Raw genomic sequence first — 26,970 nt, 5'->3', positions numbered from 1 at the left:
GGGCTGCCGTCTCTGCGGTCGCACAGAGTCGGACACAACTGAAGCGACTTAGCAGCAGCAGCAGAGCGACTGAACACGCACACACCTACCTAGTACATGCTTGCCACATAATAAGTACCCAATAAGGAATTACTTTATCACTTCTAACTTATATTTGAATAACATTTTAAATCTTTAAAGCAGTTTGACTCCCCAGTTGCCCAGCACTATAGTTTCCATAGTACTATGTGTTTCTTGATCATATTTATGACAACACATTAGAATTGTTTTTTAAAGTGCCTCTACCCTACCCACCTCCCCACCCTGCCACATACCTTGAGAGCATGGTTTTTTATTCGTTTTGTATTTTCTCAGTGTATCATAATGTCTATTTTTTTTAATTTATTTTAATTGGAGGCTAATTACTTTATAATATTGTGGTTTTTGCCATACATTCACATGAATCAGCCATGGGTGTACATGTGTTCCCCATCCTGAACCCCCCTCCCACCTCCCTCCCCATCCCATCCCTCAGGGTCATCCCAGTGCACCAGCCTTGAGCACCCTGTCTCATGCGTCGAACCTGGACTGATGATCTATTTCACATATGGTAATATACATGTTTCAGTGCTGTTCTCTCAAATCATCCCACTCTTGCCTTCTCCCAATAATGTCTGTATTGTAGCCATGTAGTAAATGTTCAAATGTAGGGTAAAACCTTTTCATTGAAAAATGATGACATGATTGTTATATTTTGATGTACTTATGAAGTGAACTGTTTCTATTAATTGACTCTTTCTGTCCAGAAGGAAAATAAAGCATATTGGTAATGTGGATTGGTTTTATTCATTTTACACTTGCTTATGTGAGATAGGTAGAACAGATAGTATTCTGATTTTTACACAGGTGGAAACTGAGGCCCAGCGTTTTAAGTGGCTTCACTAAGATCCTACAGTTATCAAATATGAAGCTGGGGCTTAAACACAGGCTTAAGTACTTGAGTTTTATTTTTAATTTGTGCTTTAAAAGTTCAGTTAATAACTAGATAAATCAAAATTTTATGTTCTCGTAATGTTCAAAGTTGAAGTTTGCCTTTAAAGTTATGTTTAAATATTAGAGCTCTTAAACTGTGAAGTAGTGTCTGTATTAGAGTGCTTTTGGGTAACAAGAGTACCACTGGACCTATTCTTCAGTAAATGTAGTTTTTCATTTATGGGTTTATAGTGTCAGTCACTGTTACTTAATGTTCAGACATCTCCAAGTAAATTCCTTATGCATATCTTTGCCATAACTGAAAAACAGATCACAGCTAAACATTATATTTATAAATAACTAAAGCCAATTAAGAAATTGACACTAATACAGTAGATGATATTATTTTGTCAAAATGGATCACTTGACTGAGGTGAGGGTTATGATATCCCAAGTTCTAGCATACCTGTACTGCTATGTGCTGTGGGATTTCATTCTCTTACAGTTTTTCTCTTAGAACTTGACTGAAACCCTGTTATATTTTGTACTCTGTCTCATTTGGTTTTCACTTTTGGGGAATAAATAATTTGCTGATAAAAGTTGCTTTCTTGGCATCAGTATAGTTGTGAAAGTAAATGTGAGAGTTAGCATTGATGTCAGTGTTTGGATTTGGGTCATCAGTATGGTTGAGAATGTTTTGTCAGTCACTTCTGAATTATCATAGAAATTTTTAAAAGCAATTGAAAATTTCCATAAGGACTTTTAGGATCCCAGAGAATACATATATCCCAGTTTGAAAAACACTAACTTATATAATAGTATATAAGTCAAATCTCATTTTGTGTTTGTACAGTTTTTATGTACTTGAATTATCAGTATGAACTTAATAAGCTAGAATGATTTTAAAGAAATCACAGTTGTAAAGTATCTCAAAATTCTAAGTTAACCATTAAAATTTTTTTTACATATTAGAAGAAAGGCAATATATTTAGGTGGAGGGAAAAGGGGGAGGTGACAGTTCATAAAAATGTGTGATTCATGATCTTTGTTATAATACATGTAACTCTAAGAAAGGTATGCCTTGAACAGTACAAATAAATACTCTGACAGATAATAAAAAGGAGAAACTCCTCTGGGCAGGGAGAATTGAAGTCTTCTTAGGTGCAGGGTAATTTTTCCTTAGTAGAGTTCATTTTTATAGAACAGTTTTAGATTTACAGGCAAATTGATAGTACAGTGAACTCTTGCATTCAGTTTCCCTTATTAGTGTATTAATGAACCTATACTGATACATTATTATTAGTTAAAGTACCTAATTTCTTTAGGCTTCCCTGATGGCTCGGTGGTAAAGAATCTGCCTGCAATGCAGGAGACTTGGGTTCCATCCCTGGATTGGGAAGGTTCCCTGGAGAAGGAAATTGCAACCCACTCCAGTATTCTTGCCTGGGAGATGCCATGAACGCAGGAGCCTGGTAGGCTATAGTCCTTGGGGTTGCGAAGAGTCAGACACAACTTAGCGATGTCCTTTTCTAGTTCCAGAATTCCACCCAGGATACCATATTGTATTTAGTTGTGATTTCTATAGGCTTCTCTTGGCTGTGACATTTTCTTAGACTCTCCCGTCCTCCCTTTTTTTCTTTTTTTGGTCACAGTGTGTGGCTTGCAGGGTCTTAGTTCCCTGACTGGGATCACACCTGGGCTCCTGGCAGTGACAGTGCGAGATCCTAACTACTGGACCACCAGGGAATTTCCAGATGGTTTTTGTTTTTTGTTGACCTTAGTTTTGAGGAGTAGTGGTCAGTCAGGTATGTTGTAGGATGCACCTCTATTGGTGTATGCCTGGTGTTTTTCTCATGATTAGACTGGATTTATGGGGTTTTCAGAGGAAGATACAGAAGTAAAGTAACATTTTTATCATATCGTATCAAAAGTTTTACTCCTCTCTCCTTTTGAGGGTAGAGGATCTACATAAATTATTTGGGAGTCTTATGCAGGGAGATTTGTCTCTTCTCCATTTATTAATGTGGTACTTGAGCTCCATTCCACAGATTTCGGTGTGTTGTGTTTTCATTTATATTTTCTTAAAAATATTTTCAAATTTGCCTTTTGATTTCTGCCTTGACCAAAGGATTTTTAAAGAGGGGTGCCTAGGGTATTAGTATCTGGATATTTGGGGATTTCCCACATATTACTGATTTAAATCTAGTTTGGCCAGAGAATATGCTTTGTATGATTTGACTGCTTTCAAAAATTTTGAAAGTTGTTTTACAGTCTAGAATATTATCTACATTGATGAATGGTTCCTGTGCACTTGAAAAGAATGTATTCTATGGCAAAAATGTCAATTAGGTCAATTTGGTTGATTGCATTTCTCAAGTCTTCTCTACCCTACTACAGGGATACAGGGATATCTTGTTTTGTTGTCAGCTCTGCAGATACTATGTATTTCGTTTGTGGCAACCGTGCATCAAGCAAGTCTATCAGCCCCATTTTTCTAGCAACATTTGCTCACTTTGTGTCTCTGTCACAGTTTGGTAATTCTTGCAATATTTCAAACCTCTTCATTATTATATTTGTTATGGTGTTCTGTGGTCATTGATCTTTCCTGTTACTATTATAATTGTCTTTGTTTTGTATTTTAAAATAAGGTATGTACATTTTTTGGTCATAATGCTGTTGTTGCATACTTAATAGACTACAGTATGTATAATATAAATATAACTTTCACATGCACTTGGGAAACCAAAAAATTCGTGTGACTTGATTAATTGTGATACTTGCTTTATTGTGGTGTTCTGGAACTGAACCTGCAATGTCTCTGAGATATGCTTATAATTGTTAGTCTTCTATCAGTCTTTGAAAAAGGATGAGTTCACTGACTATAATTGCAGTTATGTCTTTTTTTCCTTTCAGTTCTGTCATTTTTGGTTAATATAGTTCAAAGCTCTGTTGTTAGGTGGGTAAATGTTTGAGACGGTTATAGCCTCCTGGTGGACTGATCTTTTTATCTTTATGAAATGACCCTCTCTTAATTCCTGGTCTCAGATTTTTCTGTGAAATCCACTTTGATTTTAATGTTGTTACTATAGTTTTCTTTGTTTAGTGTCAGCAAGGTATATCTTTTTTTCATCTCTTTACTTTTAACCTATTTGTGTCTTTAAAGAAAACTTTGTTTATGGGTAGCATGTAGTTGGGTCTTACTTTTATATCCAACTAATGATCTTTACTTTTAGAACTTTTTTCTAAAACTTTATTTTGAAGTAATTACGACTTCGTAGGAAAGTAAATACAGGGGAAGCCCTGTGTACCTATCACCTAATATCCCCCAGTGTTAATAAATCTTGTGTGACTACTAAGACCAGGAAATTGACTATAGAGTGTATTCAGATTTCACTAGATGTGTGTGTGTATTCATTTGTGTGTGTATGTGTACCTCTGCAGTCTAATCATGTGTATACGGCCAAGATTTTTACTCCATCACAAGACTCCGTTGTGCCACCTCTTTGTAGCTATACCACCCCGCCCCCCACCCCCCCATCCCTAACTCCTGGAAATCATTATTTATGACTATTTTATAAATAGAATCAAGTAGCATGCATTCTTTTGACATGTGTAATTTATTTGTTGTTCATTCAGATAATTTTGTATATGAGTAGTCTTCCCTTTTTTTTTTCCTTTCTGAGTGAAAGTGAAGTTGCTCAGTTGTGTCCAACTCTTTGGGACCCCGTGGACTGTAGCCCACCAGTCTCCTCCGTCCATGTGATTTTCCAGGCAAGAGTACTGGAGTGGGTTGCCATTCCTTCTCCAGGGGATCTTCCCTACCCAGGGATCAAACCCAGGCCTCCTGCATTGCAGGCAGACGCTTTAACCTCTGAGCCACCTAGTGTTCTATAGTATGGATGTACCAGAATTTGTTTAACCATTCCCCCATTGAAGGACATTGTTTAGTTTCCATTTTTTGGCTATTACAAATAAACTGCTCTGAGCATTTGCATTTGCATTTACATTTCTGTGTGAAAATAAATTTTCATTTCTCTGGGATAAATATTTAAGAGTATAATCACTAGTTGAGTGGTAAATCCATTTTTAGATTTTAAAGGAACTGCCAAACTCTTTTCCAGAATGTCTATGCCAGTTTACATTACCATCAGTAATGTATGAGCAGTCCAGTTTTACCAGCATTTGGTGTCATCACTGTTTTTTAAAAAAGTTATTTTGGTAGATGTATAGTGATAACTCATTGGGATTTTATTTTGCATTCTCTCGTAGTCAAAAAAGTTGAGTATTTTTCCATGTGCTTATTTGCCATCTGTATATCCCTTTGGTAAAAATGTCTGTTTACATCTTTTGCCCATTTTCTCCTTTGATTATTTTTTAAATGTTGAGTTTTGGAAGTTCTTTAGTCTCGATATGGCTCTGCTGCTGCAGGTGGATCAGATTATCTGTTGGTTTCCTGGTTGTGGAGCAGAAGTTGGATTGGCCATGGGTTTTGTTGCCTCTGGAGATGGATGAGGCCCCCCCACCAGTATGTGGTTGTGGGTGGCGAGGGGGGTTGGGGAGTAAGGGTGGGCTTGGGATAGTCTGGGCTTCCTAGTTGGTGCTGAGGTAGAATTGGCCTGCCCGCTTGTACACCAGTTGTGATTTTCTTCCTTTTCTTCCATGCCTGTTGGTTCTTGGTTGCATGTCTCTAGCAGGATACATGGGAGAAAAAAAAAGAAAACCCAGGGAGTTTGTGTCCTCTTTCCTCAAGTCCTAAGGTCCATAGACAGTCTGCCACCTTCTTTAAAGCTTTTGGAGTTCTTTTAGTGGTGTTTATTGAATACTTTTCTAGGTGTTTGGGTTTATAAGGGAGTAGTGGGGAAGTTAATGTGTGCCATTTTGCCTTGCAACCAGCAGCCATAATTGAGATGTTTTGACTATTTGCATTTAATGAGATTACTGATATGGCTAGCTTTGAATATATAATCTTGCTCTTTGTTTTCTGTTGGTTCTGTTTTCTGTTCTCTTACTGTGTTTCTGCCTTTTATTGGATTAATGGATGGGATGAATAGTTTTTATGATTCTTTTTTGGGGGGTGTGTAGCTTATTTTAGCTAATTGGTCTGTTTTTTAAGTAGTTTCGGATTTAAAGCATATGTGTTTGCTTCAAGTAAACACAGCCTACATTCAAGTAGTAATATACTTTTTTATTAATACTATAAGAAACTTAGTAAGGTACACTTCCATTTCACTTTTCATGAACTTTGTGTTATTGTTGTCATTCATTTTACTTCTGTATTTGTTAACAGCCCCTGTACATTGTTATTATTTTTGCTCATAAATAGTTATCATTTAAGGAGATTTAATTAAACATGAAAAAGTTATATTTAGTCACATATTTACTATTTCCATTCGTCTTCCTTTATGTAGATCTAGATTTCCATATTGTTCTCCATAGTGGCTGCACCAACTTACATTCCCACCAGCAGTGTAGGTGGGTTCCCATTTCTCCTCATCCTCTCCAGCATTTGTTATCTGTAGACTTTTTAAGTGATGGCTATTCTGACTGGTGGAGAAGGCAATGGCACCCCACTCCAGTACTCTTGCCTGGAAAGTCCCATGGACGGAGGAGCCTGGTAGGCTGCAGTCCATGGGGTCGCTAAGGATCGGACACGACTGAGCGACTTCACTTTTACTTTTCACTTTCATGCATTGGAGAAGGAAATGGCAACCCACTCCAGTGTTCGTGCCTGGAGAATCCCAGGGACGGGGGAGCCTGGTGGCTGCCGTCTATGGGGTCGCACAGAGTCGGACATGACTGAAGTGACTTAGCAGCAGCAGCATTCTGACTGGTGTGACTGATTAATTTTTATTTGATTGGTTTTTCTCTTTATGGGCTATAATTTCTTGATTGCATTGTGTCTGGATAGTTACCTTGCTAGTGTCTGGATATTATTATTGGTTTTGAACTTTGTTCTGGTGTGCAGTTAAGCTAGTTGGAACTAGTTTGATCATTTTGAGGCTTGCTTGTACACTATGTTAGCTGAAAACAGCGCAGCCTTTAGTCTTGGGCCAATTTTGTTCAGTTATTGAGGTGATATTCTTCTAAGGACTCTTCCAAATGCTCCTTGTTTTATGAAGTTTTTTCACTCTGACTTGTGGGAACAGTAACTATTTTTGGCACTGTTCGAGTCAGGTAGATTTTTCCACTTGTTTTGTTTCAGGTGCTTCTAGGGCAATTTCTTCATCTTTCTATGCTCAGTGCTACTCATCTGAGGACCCAAGGGGGGACCTGTACAGATCTCTGGAGCCCTGTCTTCTCTCTTATTTCTTACCTTGTGTATACTTGGTGCCTTGACCTACCCAAATTCCAAGCTCCTCCTTTTTAACTCTGTGAGATTGCAATTTGCCTGCATTTCTCTACCCTTTTGCCTTCACGTGGCAACTCAGTCCAAAGAGTAAACTGGGGGCAATTATTGGAGTTACCTCATTTGTTTCTCCTCTCTAAGGTAAAGGAGGCTTTTTTTGTGGCGGGGGGGGGGGGTGGGGGGGGTGGGGAGGGAGGGTGCCGTGCCTTGTGATATGTAGGATCTTAGTTCCCTGACCAGGGATCGAACCCAGGCCCACTGCACTGAAAGTGTGGAGTCTTAACCACTGGACCACCAGAGAAATCCCTGTCCTCTCTAAGGGATCACTGCCATGCATTGCTTGTTGTCCAGTGTCCAAAGACATTGTTTCACATATTTTGCTTGGTTTATTAAAGTAGCAGAGTAAATATGATCCCCTTTATTCTGTTTTTGCCATTAGAAGAAACCCTTAACAAATCTGTAGTTTTGATTTTGTGTTTGTTTTAAATCTGCTTATGTAGAATTAAGGACAAGTCTTCATTTATCCTTAACCCAGGAATGCCTTTTTGCTTAAATTGGCTAATATGTAAAGTATAGAGTAATGTGCCATGAAAGGGAGTAAGGAATGGTGTAAGAGTGAAATAATTTAGATCAGGTGTCACATAGAATCAGTGTCCTTAATGCAAACACAAATATTTCTAGTTTTGAGGCCATACATTTAATTTATGGTTAATGCATGCTTTAGTTCAGGGCTTTCTGCTTTCATTCCATGGAACACTGATATCCCATTAAATTTTAATTGGTTTTTCACAACAAATGGGTTCTGTGGACCAAGTGTGTTTAGGAAATTTTAGTGTAAAGTCTGTCTCTGTTTTAGCACTTCTCAAAAACCAGTAATGTGCTAATGAATGACACCACATAAGGTCATTTTCTGATTTCAGTCCACCACACCTGGTTTAGAACATACACTCACACACCACACCACACATATACCTCCACATCTACATCCCAAATAGGAACCAATATGTTTTCTAAATTTTATGGGCATACTCTCTGGGCAGTGTCTGTAGAAACACGCCCAACTAAAAGAGTCGCTATATTCTGAGGGATTCTCAAAGCTTTGGCATTCTACCAGATATTAATAGTTCATTTTCAGTATTCTCACTCTAGATTTATTTCATCAGTCAGGTAACACTTACCATAATTAGTGTTGCTAGTAACACAATTGACATTCCACATTTGTCAGATTTTAGAAGTAAAAGAACCCAGGGCCAGATTTGTCCAAAGAGGAGAAAGAGTTTGGTTGACCTTTTTACTCAGTAAGATATTGCTTAGAATATACCATACTCCCTTTATCCCTGTCTTACATTGTAAGATTTCTTTTATATTTGGTAGATACTGAAATGACACTGTAGCCCCTGAATAGTAGGGAGGACATGTTAATGGATTCAGTTCAGTCAGTTCAGTTCAGTCGCTCAGTCGTATCCGACTCTTTGCGACCCCATGAATTGCAGCACGCCAGGCCTCCCTGTCCATCACCATCTCCCCGAGTTCACTCAGACTCATGTCCATCGAGTCAGTGATGCCATCCAGCCATCTCATCCTCTGTCGTCCCCTTCTCCTCCTGCCCCCAATCTCTCCCAGCATCAGAGTCTTTCCCAATGAGTCAACTCTTTGCATGAGGTGGCCAGAGTATTGGAGTTTCAGCTTTAGCATCAGTCCTTCCAAAGAAATCCCAGGGCTGATCTCCTTCAGAATGGACTGGTTGGATCTCCTTGCAGTCCAAGGGACTCTTCAAGAGTCTTCTCCAACACCACAGTTCAAAAGCATCAATTCTTCGGTGCTCAGCCTTCTTCACAGTCCAACTCTCACATCCATACATGACCACAGGAAAAACCATAGCCTTGACTAGAGAATCGCAAATGATAACATTTTGCTTGGGAACAGTTCAGTGAGCATGAAGGAAGAAAAAGGAGAGCACTTCCAGTTAGTACAAAAGTCAACACATTTTATTATAAAATATCAAAAAACTGTATTCATTAATATTACACCAATCTCATCAGAAAAACATTTTCAGTTTTGGGGAGCTGTCAAGTTCTCTTTGGAGGTAGATTAAAGTTTTCCAAAATTCTAATTTTTGTTTGAAATCTCAAGTTTGATCATTGGCAACAAATTACTGTTTGTTGCTTTTCTTGAAATGACAGACTCTTTTCATTCATTTTTGAGAAAATGTCTTCCAGTACTTAAGTCTGAGTAAACACAGTTTGTCAGTTATTCTTTTGAGTAAAAGATGGTGTTGCATGAAAAAAAGGCTAGTTCAGTTTAGAACTGAAACACTCACTCATGTACTTACCAGTCAATGTAGCCATTGTTTTTCAATATGGAGAATGCTTTTTGCCAACCCAGATTATTAAAAACAATGTGTGCTCAAGGGGTGACATTTACTGAAATGATTTTTACTGCTTCATCAAGAATATTTATATGAAACTGTTGTTTAAAAAACCCTGTAAGTGCTTGGTGAAGAGTATGTAATTTCAAGTTAAGTTGGGTGTGTCTGCCTTGACTCCTGCAGAGGTGCCAATAGTTCTGCTAGGGGAAGCACACTGACTGAAACTGCCCACCCTGACCAGCAACATAGTAACCATTTGCATGAGTTGTTTTAGGACAGGACGTCCTGGTAAGAAATTGGAACTAATAAGCAACCACTAACTGGAAGAGTTTGGGAAAGGTCAAAAGGAGACACCACATGTCTGACCACCTCCTAGAATCTTTCTGGGTGCCATCCGTCTTGGCTGAGCAATGTGTGTGGCGCCAGGAAGGACTCTGAGTGGGAAGGATTGGCCTGAGACAACCCAGAAACTAATCCCATCACCATAAAACCAGAGACCGCGAGACACGTGGCAGAGCAGTTCTCCTGGGTTCCCTTACCCTACTGCTCTCCACCCGGGTGCCCCTTTCCAATAAAATCTCTTGCTTTGTCAGCACGTGTGTCTTCTCTGAGAGTTCATTTATGAGTGTTAGACAAGAGCCCCATTTGGGCCCGGGAAAGGGTCCCCTTTCCTGAAACAGTTTTACTCGAACCAGTTTTACTCACCGTTACTTTTGCATCATTAGTATGCATGTCAATAGAGTTAAAAAAAAAGAATAATATCTTTAGTATTATAATGAAAATAATTTTACATTAGCAGACCTCCCAGAAGTGTTTAGGAGACTCCCAGTTGTCTGTGAACCACACTTTAATGAGAACTGCTGCCTTAGGGGTTATAGCATGCATTTTTTACTTATTAAAGCCTACTCTTTGTGACCCTGTGGACAGTAGCCCATCAGGCTCCTCTGTCCATGGGATTCTCCAAGAAAGAATACTGGAGTGGGTTGCCATGCCCTCCTCCAGGGGATCTTCCCAGCCCAGGGATCAAGCTCACATCTCCTGTGTCTCCTGCATTGCAGGTGGATTCTTTACCAGCTGGGCCATGGGTAAGCTCTATTAAAGCCTAACTAATAGATGCTCTTTTTTTCTTGAGCGATGAAAATTCTTGGAGTCTGCTTCATTCCATTATTGCTGAATATATTAATTCTGGACATGTTTTAAACACAACGTATTATTAAAGTTGTCACCCACATGTTTTAACATTTTGCTTGTCATTTCTTTCTGAATCTGACATTAGAGATCATTTTTGTTTTCTTTATATGGGTCTGATATATTCAAAATGTTCTTATTTCACCTTATTAAGTATGTGTTGAGGTTTTGTTGTTACTTTGCAACTGGGCTTCCAATTTTTTCACAACCTTTTGTTGGAAAAGACAATTCCCTTTCTACTGAATTATCTTTGTATCTTGTCAAAAACCAGTTGCCTTTATTTGTATAGGTCTGTTTCAGAGTTTTCGATTCTGTTCCATTGGTCTCTGTTCTTTCCTCAATACCACACTGTCTTGATTATTGTTGCTTGCTTTATTACCTTGAAATTGGGTACTATGAATCCTCTGACTTGCTCTTTTTCAGCATTATTTTGGCTATCCTGATTCCTTTTCTTTCCATAAAATTTGTAGATTAGCTTGTTGGTATATCCAAAACTTTCTGGGATTTTGATTGGGGTTGCCTTGAATTACGGAGAAGGCAATGGCAGCCCACTCCAGTGTTCTTGCCTGGAGAATCCCAGGGATGGGGGAGCCTGGTGGGCTGCCATCTATGGGGTCACACAGAGTCGGACACGACTGAAGCGACTTAGTAGCAGCAGCAGCCTTGAATTAGGGAGAATTGATATATTAATGTTTTCTATTTTGTGAGCATGATATTTCTCTCTGATATAGATATCCTTTAGATATCCTTTGATTTCTTTTCATCAACATTTTGTGATTTTTCTACACATGGATCCTATATGTATTTTGTTAGATTTATATGTTAAGCACTTCATTTTAGGAGGAGGTACTATTTTTTTAAATTATTTATTTGATTGTGCTGGCTCTTCATTGCTGCGAGGGCTTTTCTCTAGTTGCAGAGAGCAGGGGCTACTCTCTAATTGCAGTGTGCAGGCTTCTTACTGTGGTGGCTTCTTTGCTGCAGAATGCGGGTTCTAGGCACATGGGCTTCAGTGGTTGCAACATGTGGGTTCAGTTGTTGCGGCTCCTGGGCTTTAGAGCACAGGCTCAGTAGTTGCGGTGCCCAGGCTTAGCTGCCCCGTGGCATGTGGGATCTTTCTGGACCAGGAATCAAACCTGTGTCTGCTGCATTGGCAGGCAGATTCTTTACCATTGAGCCACCAGGGAAGCCTGGGAGGTATTATTGTAAATGGCATTAAAAATTTTTCCCCCAAATTCCAACATTGTTGGTATATAGGAATGTAAGTTGTATATTGACCTTGAATATTACACTTACCAGTTGTAGTAATTTAAAAATTTTTAATTTTCGCTAATCACAGCATACCTACCTTCAAATTATACCATGTCATGCATAGTATGAACTTAAAAGAATATACTTCCTTTTCTCCCATCCTAGTCTCTTGTATTAATGTCATACATTTTGCTTCTACATGTTATAAACCCACAATACATTGTTACTGTTTTTTACTTTAAACAGTTTAAAAATAAACTTTGTTAAGGTATAATTTGCATCTGTTTAATTTCACTTGTTATAGGTGTTTGAGCCTTTTAGAAAAATATTTTATTGAAGTATTGCTGATTTACAATGTTGTGTTCAATGAGTTTTGACAAATATATGCACCATGTGGTCTTTTGAGACTGACTTCCTTTACTCAGCTTAATACCTGTGAGGTTCATCCATGCTATATCAATTAATTCATTCTTTTATATTGCTAAACAGAATCCTGTATTATAGATGTACCACAGTTTATCCATTCATTTGTTGAATATTTGTTTCCAGTTTTCATTGCTAATGAATAAAGCTAATATAAACATCATATATAGATTTTGGTATGAATGTTAGTTTTTCCTTCTTTAGAGTAAATACTTAGGAATGCAATAGTCGGGTCTTGTGATAAATGAATGTTTTACTTCATACTTAATTGTCAAACTGTGTTCTAGAGTTGACTGTACCATTTTGCATTTTTACTAGCTGTTCTGTATCCTCATTTACATGTGGTATTGTCATACTTGAAAATTTTCATGAACTTTAAATAAATAAGCTGTAAGGATATATTGTACAACATAGGGAATTTAGCCAATATTTTATAATAACTACAAATGGATTATAGCCTTGAAAATTGTGAATCACTTATGTTGTACACCTGTAACTTTAATATTATACACCAATTTTTTCTCAAAAAAATGTCATGAACTTTGAGGGCATTATGCTAAGTGAATTGAGTCAGACAGAGAAAGATAAATACTGAATGATCTTGCTATATGTGAAATGTAAAAATGTCAAAAAACACACAAGCAGAGTGTAGATTGGTATGCCGAGGGAGCTGGGATGTTGGTCAAAATGTACAAACTTCCAGTTATAAGGTGGATAAATTTGTGGGATCTAATCACCTAGAGCCAGACATCCTGGAATGTGAAGTCAAGTGGGCCTTAGAAAGCATCACTAGGAACAAAGCTAGTGGAGGTGATGGAATTCCAGTGGAGCTCTTTTGAAAGATAATGCTGTGGAAGTGCTGCACTCAATATGCCAGCAAATTTGGAAAACTCAGCAGTGGCCACAGGACTGGAAAAGGTCAGTTTTCATTCCAATCCCAAAGAAAAGCAATGCCAAAGAATGCTCAAACTAACGCACAATTGCACTCATCTCTCACGCTAGTAAAATAATTCTCAAAATTCTCCAAGCCAGGCTTCAGCAATATGTGAACCGTGAACTTCCAGATGTTAAGCTGGTTTTAGAAAAGGCAGAGGAACCAGGAATCAAATTGCCAACATCCGCTGGATCATGGAAAAACCAAGAGAGTTCCAGAAAAATATCTATTTCTGCTTTATTGACTATGCCAAAGCCTCAGACTGTGTGGATCACAATTAACTGTGGAAAATTCTGAAAGAGATGGGAATACCAGACCATCTGACCTGCCTCTTGAGAAATTTGTATGCAGGTCAGGAAGCAACAGTTAGAACTGGACATGGAACAACAGACTGGTTCCAAATAGGAAAAGGAGTACGTCAAGGCTGTATATTGTCACCCTGCTTATTTAACTTATATGCAGAGTACATCATGAGAAACCCTGGACTGGGAGAAACGCTGGACTGGAAAGAACACAAGCTGGAATCAAGATTGCCTGGAGAAAATATCAATAACCTCAGATATGCAGATGACACCACCCTTATAGCAGAAAGAGGAACTAAAGAGCCTCTTGATGAAAGTGAAGGAGGAGAGTGAAAAAAACTGGCTTAAATCTCAACATTCAGAAAACTAAGATCATGGCATCCGGTCCCATCACTTCATGGGAAATAGATAGGGAAACAGTGGAAACAGTGTCAGACTTTATTTTTCTAGGCTCCAAAATCACTGCAGATGGTGATTGCAGCCATGAAATTAAAAGATGCTTACTCCTTGGAAGGAAAGTTATGACCAACCTGGACAGCATATTAAAAAGCAGAGACATTACTTTGCCAACAAAGGTCCATCTAGTCAAGGCTACGGTTTTTCCTGTGGTCATGTTTGGATGTGCGAGTTGGACTCTGAAGAAAGCTGAGCGCCGAAGAATTGATGCTTTTGACCTGTGATGTTGGAGAAGACTCTTGAGAATCCCTTGGACTGCAAGGAGATCCAACCAGTCCATTCTAAAGGAGATCGGTCCTGGTCGTTCATTCCAATGACTGACGCTAAAGCTGAAACTCCAATACTTTGGCCACTTTGATGCTAAGAACTGACTGATTTGAAAAGACCCTGATGCTGGGAAAGATTGAAGGCGGGAGGAGAAGGGGATGACAGAGGATGAGATGGTTGGATGGCATCACTGACTCAATGGACATGAGTTTGAGTAAACTCCAGGAGTTGGTAATGGACAGGGAGGCCTGGTGTGCTGCAGTCCATGGGGTCGCATAGAGTCGGACACGGCTGAGCAACTGAACTGAACTGAACTCATCAGTGTTCTGTAGTTTTCAGCATACATATTTCTGCTCCACATACTTTGTTAGAATTATATCTGCATATTACCATGTTTTTGGAACTATTATAAATGGTCTTAAAATTTTTTTATTTCCAATTCATCATTGTGCTTAGTCGCTCAGTCAAGTCTGACTCTTTGTGACCCTATGGACTGAAGCCTGCCAGGCTTCTCTGTCCATGGAATACTATGGGCAAGAATAGTGGACTGGGTTGCCATGCCCTCATCCAGTGGATCTTCCCAACCCAGGGATCGAACCCAGGTCTCCCGCATTGCAGGCAGATTCTTTACCATCTGAGCCACTGGGGAAGCCCAAGAATACTGGAGTGCATAGCCTATCCCTTCTCCAGGGGATCTTCCCCATCCAGGAATCGAACCAGGCAGGGTCTCCTGCACTGCAGGTGGATTCTTTATCAGCTGAGCTAATTTATTTTTTGTATGTTGATTTTGTGTCCTGTGACATTCCTGAACTCGCTTATTACTTTTAGGAGTGTTTTTATCCTGCCAAGTAGACTTTTAGGGTCAGTTTTGTTTTAAGACATTAAAAAATAAGAAAAATATCTTTCATAGTTAGTTGTGCAGCTATTATTTCTTTTGCTCTTCTGTCCGGACTGTGTATAAAGTTTTATTTCTGGTTTAATTTTGCTTCCACCTGAGAATTAAGGGAAAAAACATTTCAAAGACTATATATTCTTTCATCGGTTTTTTTTGTATATGTGAATAAGTATATTTTAATTTTCTTTTTTTGAAAGGTATTTTTACTGAGTATAGAATTGTAGATTGACAAATTTACTTTCTTTTCAGTAACTGTAAAGATGTTGTTCCACTTTGTTCTAGAATGCATTGATCTGGGCAAGAAAACTTCACATAGCTGTGCTGCAGCCTGTAAAGCAGTAAGCTTTGGGATAGTTTTAGGCTCACATTATTTGTTTTCCCTTCTCAAGGACTGTTGTCATGTGTTCTCTGATATTCACTGGGTGAAATCCTTTGTTTTTCATTTAGTTACTCCAGTTTTTTAGTTATTTCATTCAGAAATAAATTTGGTTTGTTTCACTGCATCTTGGAAAGAAGCAGAAGTTCAAAGACTTAAGAAATTAAATCTCAAAATTCCATATAGAATGGAAGATTGAGATGTCTAAAAGTATGTCATTCCAGTAATTTAAGTGTGTGTCTTGTGTGGGGAAGCTAGACAGTAGTTTCTCATAGACAAATGGACTGATATTTATTTCACTGATTTAAAATAGAAATTTGAATATGAGCTTATTAGAAACTTAAGCTAATTTGAAATAGTATTTTGGAAGTCTTCATAGTTTATATAAAAATATTTTATGTGATTAGTGTTAAGCTGGTTTTCTTTTAAATTCAGGTTTTGGGGAAAATATTCTTTCAGGACTGGTTTTTCAGATGAACTTTTTAGTGAAACAGATTGTTAAAAGGGCCACTAGTTAGGGAAAATACTTGAATTTGCTCTATCCTTTATGTCAGTTCCTTTAAGTTCCTGAGCCAAAAGCCTTTTGAGTCATTGAAAAAATTTATAGTTATGGTAGGATAGAGCGGGGTTATCTTCTAGTGGTTTAGTTGACGTCAGCCCTTGTGACTTATCTAAGAAATGGGTAATGCAACTATTTGCCCCTTGATCTTTTTTAATCAGCACATAATTTCGTTGTATTGTGCATTATTGCTTATTCTTTCATTTTGTGGATCACAGAGTCATATCAAGTTTCCCCCAGTATTTTCTAAATGATAGTTTGTGCTGATAACCAGGCGAAACTCTTGAAGGCACTTAAGATTGGCTGTGGGCTTCTCTGGTGGCTTAGTCAGTAAAGAATCTGCCTGCAGTGCTGGAGACCTGGGTTCGATCCCTGGATTGGGAAAATCCCCTGGAGAAGGGAATCGCTATTCACTCCAGTGTTTTTGCCTGGAGAATTCCATGGACAGAGGAGCCTGGCAGGCTACAGTCCTTGGGGTCACAAAGAGTCCTACACGACTGAGTGACTGTCACTTTCAGGATTGGGGATGGTACATAAAGAAGGGCTCTCTGACTGAGAGATTCAGGCTGCTTTGGTACTTTGGCTTTTTTTTTTTTTTTTTCTCAGCCCCAGAGGCTGAGGTCTTCTCTGTCTTAGCAGTCCTATTATCCATTCCTAGTACATTTGTTTGAAAGCTTTGAATGTAGAATATAAACCATAGAAACAGAGCTGTTATGTGTATATTAAGTTTTTTAGTTCATGAGAAATGGGGGAATTACAGATCTTGACTCCTGCTGTGTCAGTACAAAATTATACAGGGAAAAAATGTAATTAGGTTCTTTCTTTTCATTAGAATAAAATATTGGTGAATATTTATTAGGCCAGGGGCTGAGATTTCTGATTCTGAACATAACATACTGTAAAAGAAGTGGTGGTTGGTTTTGAGAAAATAGGGAAGCTTTTACCTTAAAAACTGTAAAAAGTTTATTAGTAAGTGCAAACTGGGAAGAGGTATTCTATAATAGCATTATATAAGAATCTTTTATATATGAATAGCACCTGACATCATTTAGGAGAAAACTGTTCATAATCCAGTAGGTGTGTGTGTGTATAATCAGTAAACAGATTGATACTTCATGAAAGAAGTAATAACTTTAGCCAATAAATATTTGGAAAAATAATTAGAGAACTGAAAATGAGCACTGCTTGTGGAACATTATTTTAGTTTAGTTTTGTTCGTGGGACTATCAGAAGCTTCTATTGTGCTTTCCATTCAACTGTGAGGAACTTACTTTGAAAAAATGTAAATAGGCCAAATTACGTTCATTGGTTAATGATAATAGTAAAAACTTGGTTAACAGCCAGATACTCTTCAGTAGATACAAATTATTGTTTAACCATTATTAAAATGATGTGAAGATGTTAATTTTGGTGTAAATCTAAACACTTTGACACAGTAAACAGTGATATATAGAATGAAAGAAATAGTTTATAAACTGCATATGAAGATTTGTACTGTTTGCATATACAGTCATCCCTCCGTATCCGAGGGGGATTGGTTTCAAGACCCCCACAAATAGAAGAATCCATAGATGCTCAATTCCCTTAGATAAAATGACATAATACAGTTTGGCCCTCAATATCAGCAAGTTCTGGATTCACGACTGTATGCATAGAACAAAGTCTGAAAGAGTATATTGAGATAGATTAGAAGTTTTTTTCTTTAAAACACTTATCTTTGGGGAGGGTCCTTTAGTGTGTTGTAGTTTTTCTAGTTTTGAGATTGTTCATTTATTTAGTAAATTCTAGGTGCCTATTGCATATTAAAAGTTTAAAAATTCAAGGTTGATTATTTTCAGTGGAGCTCATGATCGTGAATGTAATATATGCCCCCACCCCCACAATGAAGTGTAACTCCTTCCTTTTTATGTGCATTTATTATTTTAGCAATGTGTATAAGGCAAATGGCTTCCTGGGTGACTCAGTGGTAAACAATCTGCCTGCCAATGCAGAAGACACGGGTTTGATCCTTGGATCAGGAAGATCCCCTTGAGCAAGGCATGGCAACCCACTCTAATATTCTTGCCTGGAGAATCCCATGGGAAGAGCAGCCTGCAGGCTACAGTCCATGGGGTCACAAAGAGTCAGTCGTAACTTAGTACACATACACGCATACATACATAGTCATTTATACATATGAGCAGTAGTGTTTTTCTGTCACAGGTGGCTTTTGAATATGGGAACTTGATTTTTTCGTTTTATTTTGCTGTTGTGTGTGTGTGTCTTTGGGGGAGGAGGAGATATGATTGCTTTTTATATGGTTTAAAATAAGGCAAGGTAAGAAAGAATAGTAAAGAACTGAGGCTAAATCTTCCTTGTGGGATGGTGAGAGCAGGAAGTAGTGGTCTTGTGTGTTGCTTTTGTTTGGTGTGAAGGTAGAGTTGTAGAAGGAACTGGGTGTTGGAGTGTTAAGAAGAAGAGCTGTTTATGCAGGTCCTCTTTGTTGCAAATGACTTTAGGTCCTAGGCATGGCCTGAATTTAACACCTTAACTCCAAGCTCTGGAACTCTACTGTTTGAATCCAACTTCTCCTCGTTATTAGCTCTGTGACCTTGAGCAAGGGTTTACTTTATGCCTCAGTTTCCCTATCTGTGAAGTACGGTCTCCCTATCTTACAGAGTAATTGTGAGGATTAAATGAATAAGTATATGTAAAGTGCTTAGAATAGTGCATGGTACGTATTAAGAGCTCAGATATTAGTTATCAGCACTTGAGGTATGAGAAAAACATCTGTTTCTGCTTTATTGACTATGCCAAAGCCTTTGACTGTGTGGATCACAATAAATTGTGGAAAATTCTGAAAGAGATGGGAATACCAGACCACCTGATCTGCCTCTTGAGAAATTTGTATGCAGGTCAGGAGGCAACAGTTAGAACTGGACATGGAACAACAGACTGGTTCCAAATAGGAAAAGGAGTATGTCAAGGCTGTATATTGTCACCCTGTTTATTTAACTTATATGCAGAGTACATCATGAGAAATGCTGGACTGGAAGAAACACAAACTGAAATCAAGATTGCCGGGAGAAATATCAATAACCTCAGATATGCAGATGACACCACCCTTATGGCAGAAAGGGAAGAGGAACTCAAAAGCCTCTTGATGAAAGTGAAAGTGGAGAGTGAAAAAGTTGGCTTAAAGCTCAACATTCAGAAAACGAAGATCATGGCATCCGGTCCCATCACTTCATGGGAAATAGATGGGGAAACAGTGTCAGACTTTATTTTTCTGGGCTCCAAAATCACTGCAGATGGTGACTGCAGCCATGAAATTAAAAGACGCTTACCCCTTGGAAGGAAAGTTATGACCAACCTAGATAGCATATTCAAAAGCAGAGACATTACTTTGCCAACAAAGGTTCGTCTAGTCAAGTCTATGGTTTTTCCTGTGGTCATGTATGGATGTGAGAGTTGGACTGTGAAGAAGGCTGAGCACCGAAGAATTGATGCTTTTGAACTGTGGTGTTGGAGAAGACTTTTGAGAGTCCCTTGGACTGCAAGGAGATCCAACCAGTCCATTCTGAAGGAGATCAGCCCTGGGATTTCTTTGGAAGGACTGATGCTAAAGCTGAAATTCCAATACTTTGACCACCTCATGCGAAGAGTTGACTCATTGGAAAAGACTCAGATGCTGGGAGGGATTGGGGGCAATTGACTGATCTGATCTGATTATCTAGTTTGATTTCAGTAGTGTAGTTCTGTGAAAATGTTTTGCAATAGCAAAGCATTTTCAATAGTTTATTTGTAAAGAATGGTACTTAAGGTGCTATGATATTTTCTTGAGTGATGCTTTCTTAGTGAATGCAGAGTCCAGAGAGGCTGAGAAATTCAAAGTCGAGGTTGATATGCTTAAATTTGGTTAACTGACTTTGTTTTCATGCAAAAGATGGGTATTAATTGAAAGTTGGAGTGAGGGAGGTAGTGTAGAGTAACAAATGTGTAAGTTCTTTTATCTTCTTTAAAATGTTAAGGTATAGGTGACAGTTAACTAGATTTCTTTTAATTTTCATTTATCCTGTTGGTATGTGTTAATGATTATTTTATTAGACTGCTTTTTTTGTTGTTTGTTTTAAATGAGAAAAGAAGGCTGCATACTCATTTATTTATTATATAAAAGAATTCCCAGAGGCAATCAGTTTTGGGCTGCTCAGGAACTCTACTGTTCCAGGAACTTGGGGTCCTGTTTTCCTACTTTCTATCCTCAGCTTGTAGCTTCTACCACTTGGGTAATTTCCAGCTAGGGATCCCATTGGCCAGAACTTAATCATCAGGCCACACCCACAACGATGACTGGGGACCCCAGTGTTCTGTGTCAGCATATGTCTAATTAAATTTAGAGGTTCTGTTAACAGATGAAAAGAGAAAGGATATCAAGGACACCTAGAATCTGAAGCAAGTTTATATAAACACTGTTCATATAAATATCTAAATATTAACACTAAAGTGGGAAAAATATATGTGCTTGCATCTGCACAAAAGAATCTTGAATATAATAAGAACTTTTTACACTTGTTGCTTCTGGGAAAGGGGCCTGGATGGCTTGGATCAGGATTGTGAGACTTTACTACATACCCTTTAGAATTGGTAATGTGTTAATTTTAACTTAAAAAGTAAATGAAATTAAAAAGAGAAGTATGAAAGTCTGATATATAAGTTCAAGAATAGATGTCATTAAGAATCAATAATACTTAAGATTATCATTTTAATTGTGTAACTTTGTTTATATATGGTGTGTTGAAATTTCAAAAAATGGTTTAGACTCAGGTACTTCCAACCTTTCAGATTCCTAAGGTATTTTAAAAACGGGTAAAGGCATCACTGAGTGTCTGGGAAGGGGAAGAATTCTAATTTATGAGACAGATTTCTGAGAAGACTGTCTGAGAAGCATTAATGAAGCAGACATTTTTATGGTTTTGGGGGAGAAGTTCAAGATAGTGTATTTATTTAGAAATTCTGGAAATTCAAAGTGAATGAACTGCAATCATGGATTTAAGTCAAGAGAGATGTATTCACATATACACACGTCTGTCTGTTGGTATGTATTATATATAATACTACACATTGTGTGCTTATATTCGAGAAGCCCAAGGAATCTTTAAAAAATGCAGAGTATCCAAAGTAAGAAGTCTCCTTTTTACCCCGACAAAGATAACCTTAGTAATTTATTCTTTAATTTTTTGCATTAATATAAGCCAAAGAAAGATGACCCATTTCATTTAGGGGATTCCCTGGCAGTCCAGTGGTTAGGACTCAAAGCTTTCACTGCTGACGGTGCTGGTTCGATTTCTGGTCAGGGAACTAGGATCCCACAGCCACATGGTGTGGCCAAAAAAACCCCCCAAAAGGTGGCCTATTTAATTTTTGGTACATTAAGTGTTACTCCTTTCTGATTGAACTGAATTAAATTTGCTTGTTAGTTATACCCATTCATTGTTCTGATGTCTGGAGCTATCCAGAGTGCAGTTAATCTTTTCTCCTAAGTGACAGCTTTTAAAATATAAGTAAAGTTAAAGCATCCCTGATGATTCTCCTCAGCTCAACTCAGTTAAAATAATTTTCATATGATAGTTTATCCATCTTTCACCACACTTACAACCTTCTTTATGTTACCACCTGTTAAAGTGTGGCACGTAGAACTTAAAGATAATTTTAGAGACCTGGTCAGAGCAGACTTTGGTGAGCTGATTATTGTTGTTGATCTGTATAATATACTTCATTATTTTGGACCATGAATACATTTTTAGTAGCCCTGTTTCATGGATGACATGTTGACCTGTAGTCGGCTTCAGTTCCTTAATCTTTTGTAAGTAGTCAGCTGCTAAATTGTCTTTTATGTCTGTGACTGGTTTTAGGAATTGTGGGCAGGACTGTATGTTTGCTTTTATTATATTCAACCTAAAAGTTTGGTTCATTTAAAAACTATTGGTTCATTTAACATATCAGTGATTTATATCTTAACGGGAATCAGTTTAACTAACTACTAAGATTAATTCTTAGCATCTTGACTTGCAGCTCTTAAGGAATGGAAATGTAAGACCAAGAGAAGGTCACTTGAGAACCTAAAATAATAACATGACATTGCTTCATTAATTCAAGAAATATTTATTAAGTCCCTGTCATGTGATCATGGGCTGGGATATGGCCCTTCCCCTGATGGAGCTTACAGGTAGGGGAGGCAGTAAGCATCTGGGAGCCTGATAGAAGAGGAAGGGCTTCAGAATGGGAACCCCCGCACTAGGACTGTGTTGAGATAGGTGGCGCAGTGGTAAAGAATCTGCCTGCCAATGCAGTAGACTGTGGAGGAGATCCCCTGGAGAAGGAAACGGCAACCCACTCCAGTATTCTTGCCTGGAGAATCCAATGGACAGAGGAGCCTGGCGGACCGCAGTCCATGGGGCCACAAAGAGTCAGGCATGACTGAGCACGCAAAGAATGCTAGAAGAAAGAATGAAAAAGAAAGAAAAAAGGGAAACCATTGAGGTATTTAAATGTACATTGATTTTCTCTACCATTTGTATGTTCAGGTACTTAGCTAATCTTTCAGATTGGAAAAAAAATTGTTTGTTTAGATGTTGCCTATACTTAACAGTTCTAAAATAGTAACAACTCATTTTAGCTAGGCACTTACCAAGCTTATCATAAAGTACTTTAATGCTTAACATAAAAAGGCAAATTATTTGTCTTTTTTTTTTTAATGAGCTCTAATCTTTCAAAGTTTAGAAATAGAGGACAATGATAATTTTAGTATTCTGAGACTTTTTTCAAATAATAAAAGCAAAGCAGCTACCAAGCACAAACTATATTGAACATTGTGGATAATAGCACTGTAGTGAGAGGAAGATATCCGGTCTCTCTGCTTAGCTGGGAGAATCTTTGTTGTTTTTTAGTGGCTAAGTCATGTCCGACTCTTTTGCAACCCTATGGACTATAGCTCACCAAGCTCCTCTTTCTGTGAGATTCTCCAGGCAAGAATACTGGAGTGGGTTTCCACTTCCTCCTCCAGTGGATCTTCCCGACCCAGGCATTGAACCCACGTCTCTGCATTGGCAGGCAGATTCTTTACCACTGAGCCACCTGGGATGCCTGGGAGAATCTTTACTCTCCTTTGATTCTAGTATTTAATGATTAACTTTGTTTTCCTTCTCAATTTCTTTTTCTAGTAATTAGTAAAGATTACAGGTATGTAAGCACCTAACTATAAACAACTATAGGATTTAAAAGTGATTTTTATGGAGGGTTTTGCTCATCCCTTAGTGCAAGATATACCTTATTTTTTTAATAGGTTTTTCACTTATAAAAATAAGAAATTTTTGCTTTCTTAGTGTTTAGCATATGAGTTGAGAATTTATTGTTTTTAAGCTTTAGAAATTATCCAGTCTACACTGTCCATTAGCCATGCATCTATATGTAGCCATGTTTCTACATGTGTCTATATGTAGCCATGTGTATAATTTAAATACAAATTAAAGTGGAATAATTTAAAAATTTGCTTGTCTTGCACTGGTCATGTTTCAAGTGCTCGATAACTACATATGTTTAATGGCTACCGTATTGGGCAGAACAAATTATGGAACATTTTTGTCATTGCAGAACATGCTCTATTGAATGATGCTGATCTGGGGAAAAGGGTTTTCATTCAAATTTCTGAGTATCCTTACACTGAAAGTACTATGAATCCTAGAGGAAAGGGGATGGTTTTACTTGTGCACATTAAAAAAAACTTTTTTTAAAGGCGAGAATATAAAAGTAACCCTTTTAACAAATATTTTTACTTAATAGAAGTTTGTCTGAACTTTGTTCTAAATCTAAACTAACTGCATATCTTCTATGTTTAAAATTAGCCCTTTATTGAAACTTTTATTATAAAAATACTGTTTCATTCTAGATTATTTTATGAGTTAGTAGTATTGGAAACTTGCTCCATTTATGTACTTTCCTTTACATGCTTTAAAAAAATTGTTTGCCTGTATCTAATGTCAGTGTTTACCTCAAACACTTCAAATAAATTCATGAGGTTTCACCGTGCAATGGTGATACGGGTGCTTGGAATCTTTATTCTGCCTTTCTGCTCATCTTCATTTTGTTTGATATTTGGCTCTGTCAGCATCATCTTCAACCATCAACATTTAGTTGGTAGGTTTAGGTACATGCTAGCTTTGTTGGGAATTGTGAATCTCTTCATCAAGTCCAAGTGTATTAGTACATGAATTGTTCATTCTCCTTTTTACCTGGTGTGTTTTGTGATGATCAGAGTTGTGTATAGTACTCACTGTAGGTGTGTTCCTTTGTTTTTTGGGAAGTGGAAGATAGGTAATAGAGTATCATGGTAGTGGAATCAATGTTTGGTGATAAGAGGCCGTATAGAACGTTGCCATCTTTTTGCTTAGATTATTAAAACTTCATGTTTATGTCTTGAATCCTTTTTCACCATGAAACTTTATTTGCTTGTAAAGTTAATGCTAATTATCCATAAGAAATTATCAGAGAGAAGTAGCAAAAGTTTCTGAATATCTTACTAAGAGTTTAAAAAACAAAGACTATAACTAGCTTTATTTATAATGTCATTTTTAGCTTTAAAAAGTCATTTTATTTAGTGTAAAATTAAGAATTGTCACAGTCCTATAATTTTATAAATTTCATTGATACTAAAAACACAAAAGTAAATTATTAAAAACACAGAAGTAAATTATATTTTTGTACTCTAACCATCTGCCATATCAGATTATATATGACTTAAATAAAGAGGATCTTGAAATTTCATTCTTACCAATTATAGTAATTTCTGAGATGTCAGTGTAGCATTCAGACTCTTTTATAGAGAAACAGTGATAAATTTTCAGTGACAGTGATTTGGTACATATGCACATGTAGATAGGTAAGAGTAGAGTAAGAACAGAAGACAGTCTTTTTAATAAGTGTTAGACTTTAAGGATGGTAGAATTATTCCCAAATTTGCTTTGTTTAGGAAGACTTTTCTAAACTTGATAAATACTTGTGTATGTGCTTTGGATAGGTAAATTTTTAGGATGTAAATTTTGAAACTCTTCACCAAAGGCTCTGTATTTACAGGCGAGGAAAAATCAAGGCATTTTAAGTGGGTACTCTGCCCCACATCACATTTTCTTATCCCATCAAAAGCTCTTGAAGCAGTGGTGAAAGGAATTTTTGATAATGGAAACTATTTTTTTTTGGGTATACCAAACCTTAGAATGTACTCATACATTTGAGAAGCCATGCACATTTCTTCTTTTAACGACTCCAGAAAACTAACACGTAACAGCATTATAGAGTAGACTGTTAGGAGGGAAATTTTGACAAGATTATTGGGATGCTTGAAACAATCTTGGAAGAGTTCGTTTTTTTATCTTAACCTAAGTGGAAGGTAGAGAAACAATTATTAAGTGCTAAGCACTGTGATGAACCCTTAAGAGAAGTCTTCTGATTTTAATTCTTTAACAAGCCCTTTGAGTGTTATTAAAACTGAAAATCAGAGAGGATAAGTTCCCTAGGATCTCCTGTAGCTAATGACAACTGGAATTTGTCAAACTCCAGAATTTGCTTCTTTCCATTATTCACTTTTGCCCTGTACTCTCTTGGATTACAAAAAAAAAAAATGATATCCTTAAAATATTATTTTCTTCAGGGAAGCAGCAGTGAGAGTTGAGTGCATATGCATGTATTGGAGTGGGGGTAAAATTTGGAATAGAGTTAAGAGTTGGTGGGTTTTAAGTGTATTGTTAAGATAATTGAAAGACAGTTTATGGTAGTTTAAATGGGTAAAGGTTATGGTAAAAAGTAGCTCCTCAGTATAAATGGTAGTTATTATTACTCTGGAGATTCTGTGAATTCTCACATAAATAAAGTTCTTCCCATCTTTGGATATATTTGTTTATATCAACATGGACCACAGTAAAAATTTAGATTTACAGCTAATGAATAAAGCTATCAAAGTGCTCCTTCATTATCTTCTTTGGCAAATATTTCCATCTTACAGATAGGAAAAGGATATGCCATAATTAGTGGCTCTTTTAATAAACATGTAGGTATTTTAGAAGATTGATGCTTTGGCTGTATCTGAGGTAGAAATAAAGTATATTGATTTCTTGGGTGATTGAATGGAGGATTATATGCATAATCTCAGGAAGGAAATGCATTTTAGGGTTTTGTCTTTTTCTTAAATGTTTGTGTTTTTTTTCTAGGCCGTTCGCTGCTACGAATCTCTAATCTTAAAAGCTGAAGGAAAAGTGGAGTCTGATTTCTTTTGTCAATTAGGTCACTTCAACCTCTTATTGGAAGATTATCCAAAAGGTAATTTTTCCCCTTGTTAAATACTGTTTGATTTATATATGTATTCAAAATAATTGTAATCGTACTCTATCGAAGGTATTACTATTTTTACTTCTAAGAAATTGCAAGCTTATGAACACCCCTAAACAATGAGGAAAAAAAAAAGTAGAAAAAATGAAAATGGGAAAAGTTCACACGACTCCATGTAAATCAGCAGGTTGACCATTCAGCTAAATGATAACTACCCGTGTACTGCTGTTTTATTTTGCCATGTGAAAGGTGCCTGTGTTTTAAAGGCTTGACCATAATAGAAAGTGAGCCATTGATG

At 37.4% G+C, this 26,970-nt stretch overlaps 1 protein-coding gene across 7 annotated transcripts in view; it reads left to right on the top strand.

Annotated features, from left to right (window-relative positions):
• Nucleotides 1-26,970, top strand: part of KDM6A (lysine demethylase 6A) — a 185,792-nt gene that overhangs the window by 34,932 nt on the left and 123,890 nt on the right. For all 7 annotated transcript variants that reach the window (XM_055563118.1, XM_055563117.1, XM_055563124.1 and 4 more), the window contains exon 3: nucleotides 26,555-26,663. In XM_055563118.1, coding sequence (XP_055419093.1) covers nucleotides 26,555-26,663 — 109 coding nt within the window. The remainder of the gene's footprint in view (nucleotides 1-26,554; nucleotides 26,664-26,970) is intronic.

Source organism: Bubalus kerabau, chromosome X (genome assembly GCF_029407905.1).
Source record: "Bubalus kerabau isolate K-KA32 ecotype Philippines breed swamp buffalo chromosome X, PCC_UOA_SB_1v2, whole genome shotgun sequence".
NCBI lineage: Eukaryota > Metazoa > Chordata > Mammalia > Artiodactyla > Bovidae > Bubalus > Bubalus kerabau.
Note: the sequence above shows the minus strand (reverse complement) of the source record. Positions and strands in the feature narration are given on the sequence as shown.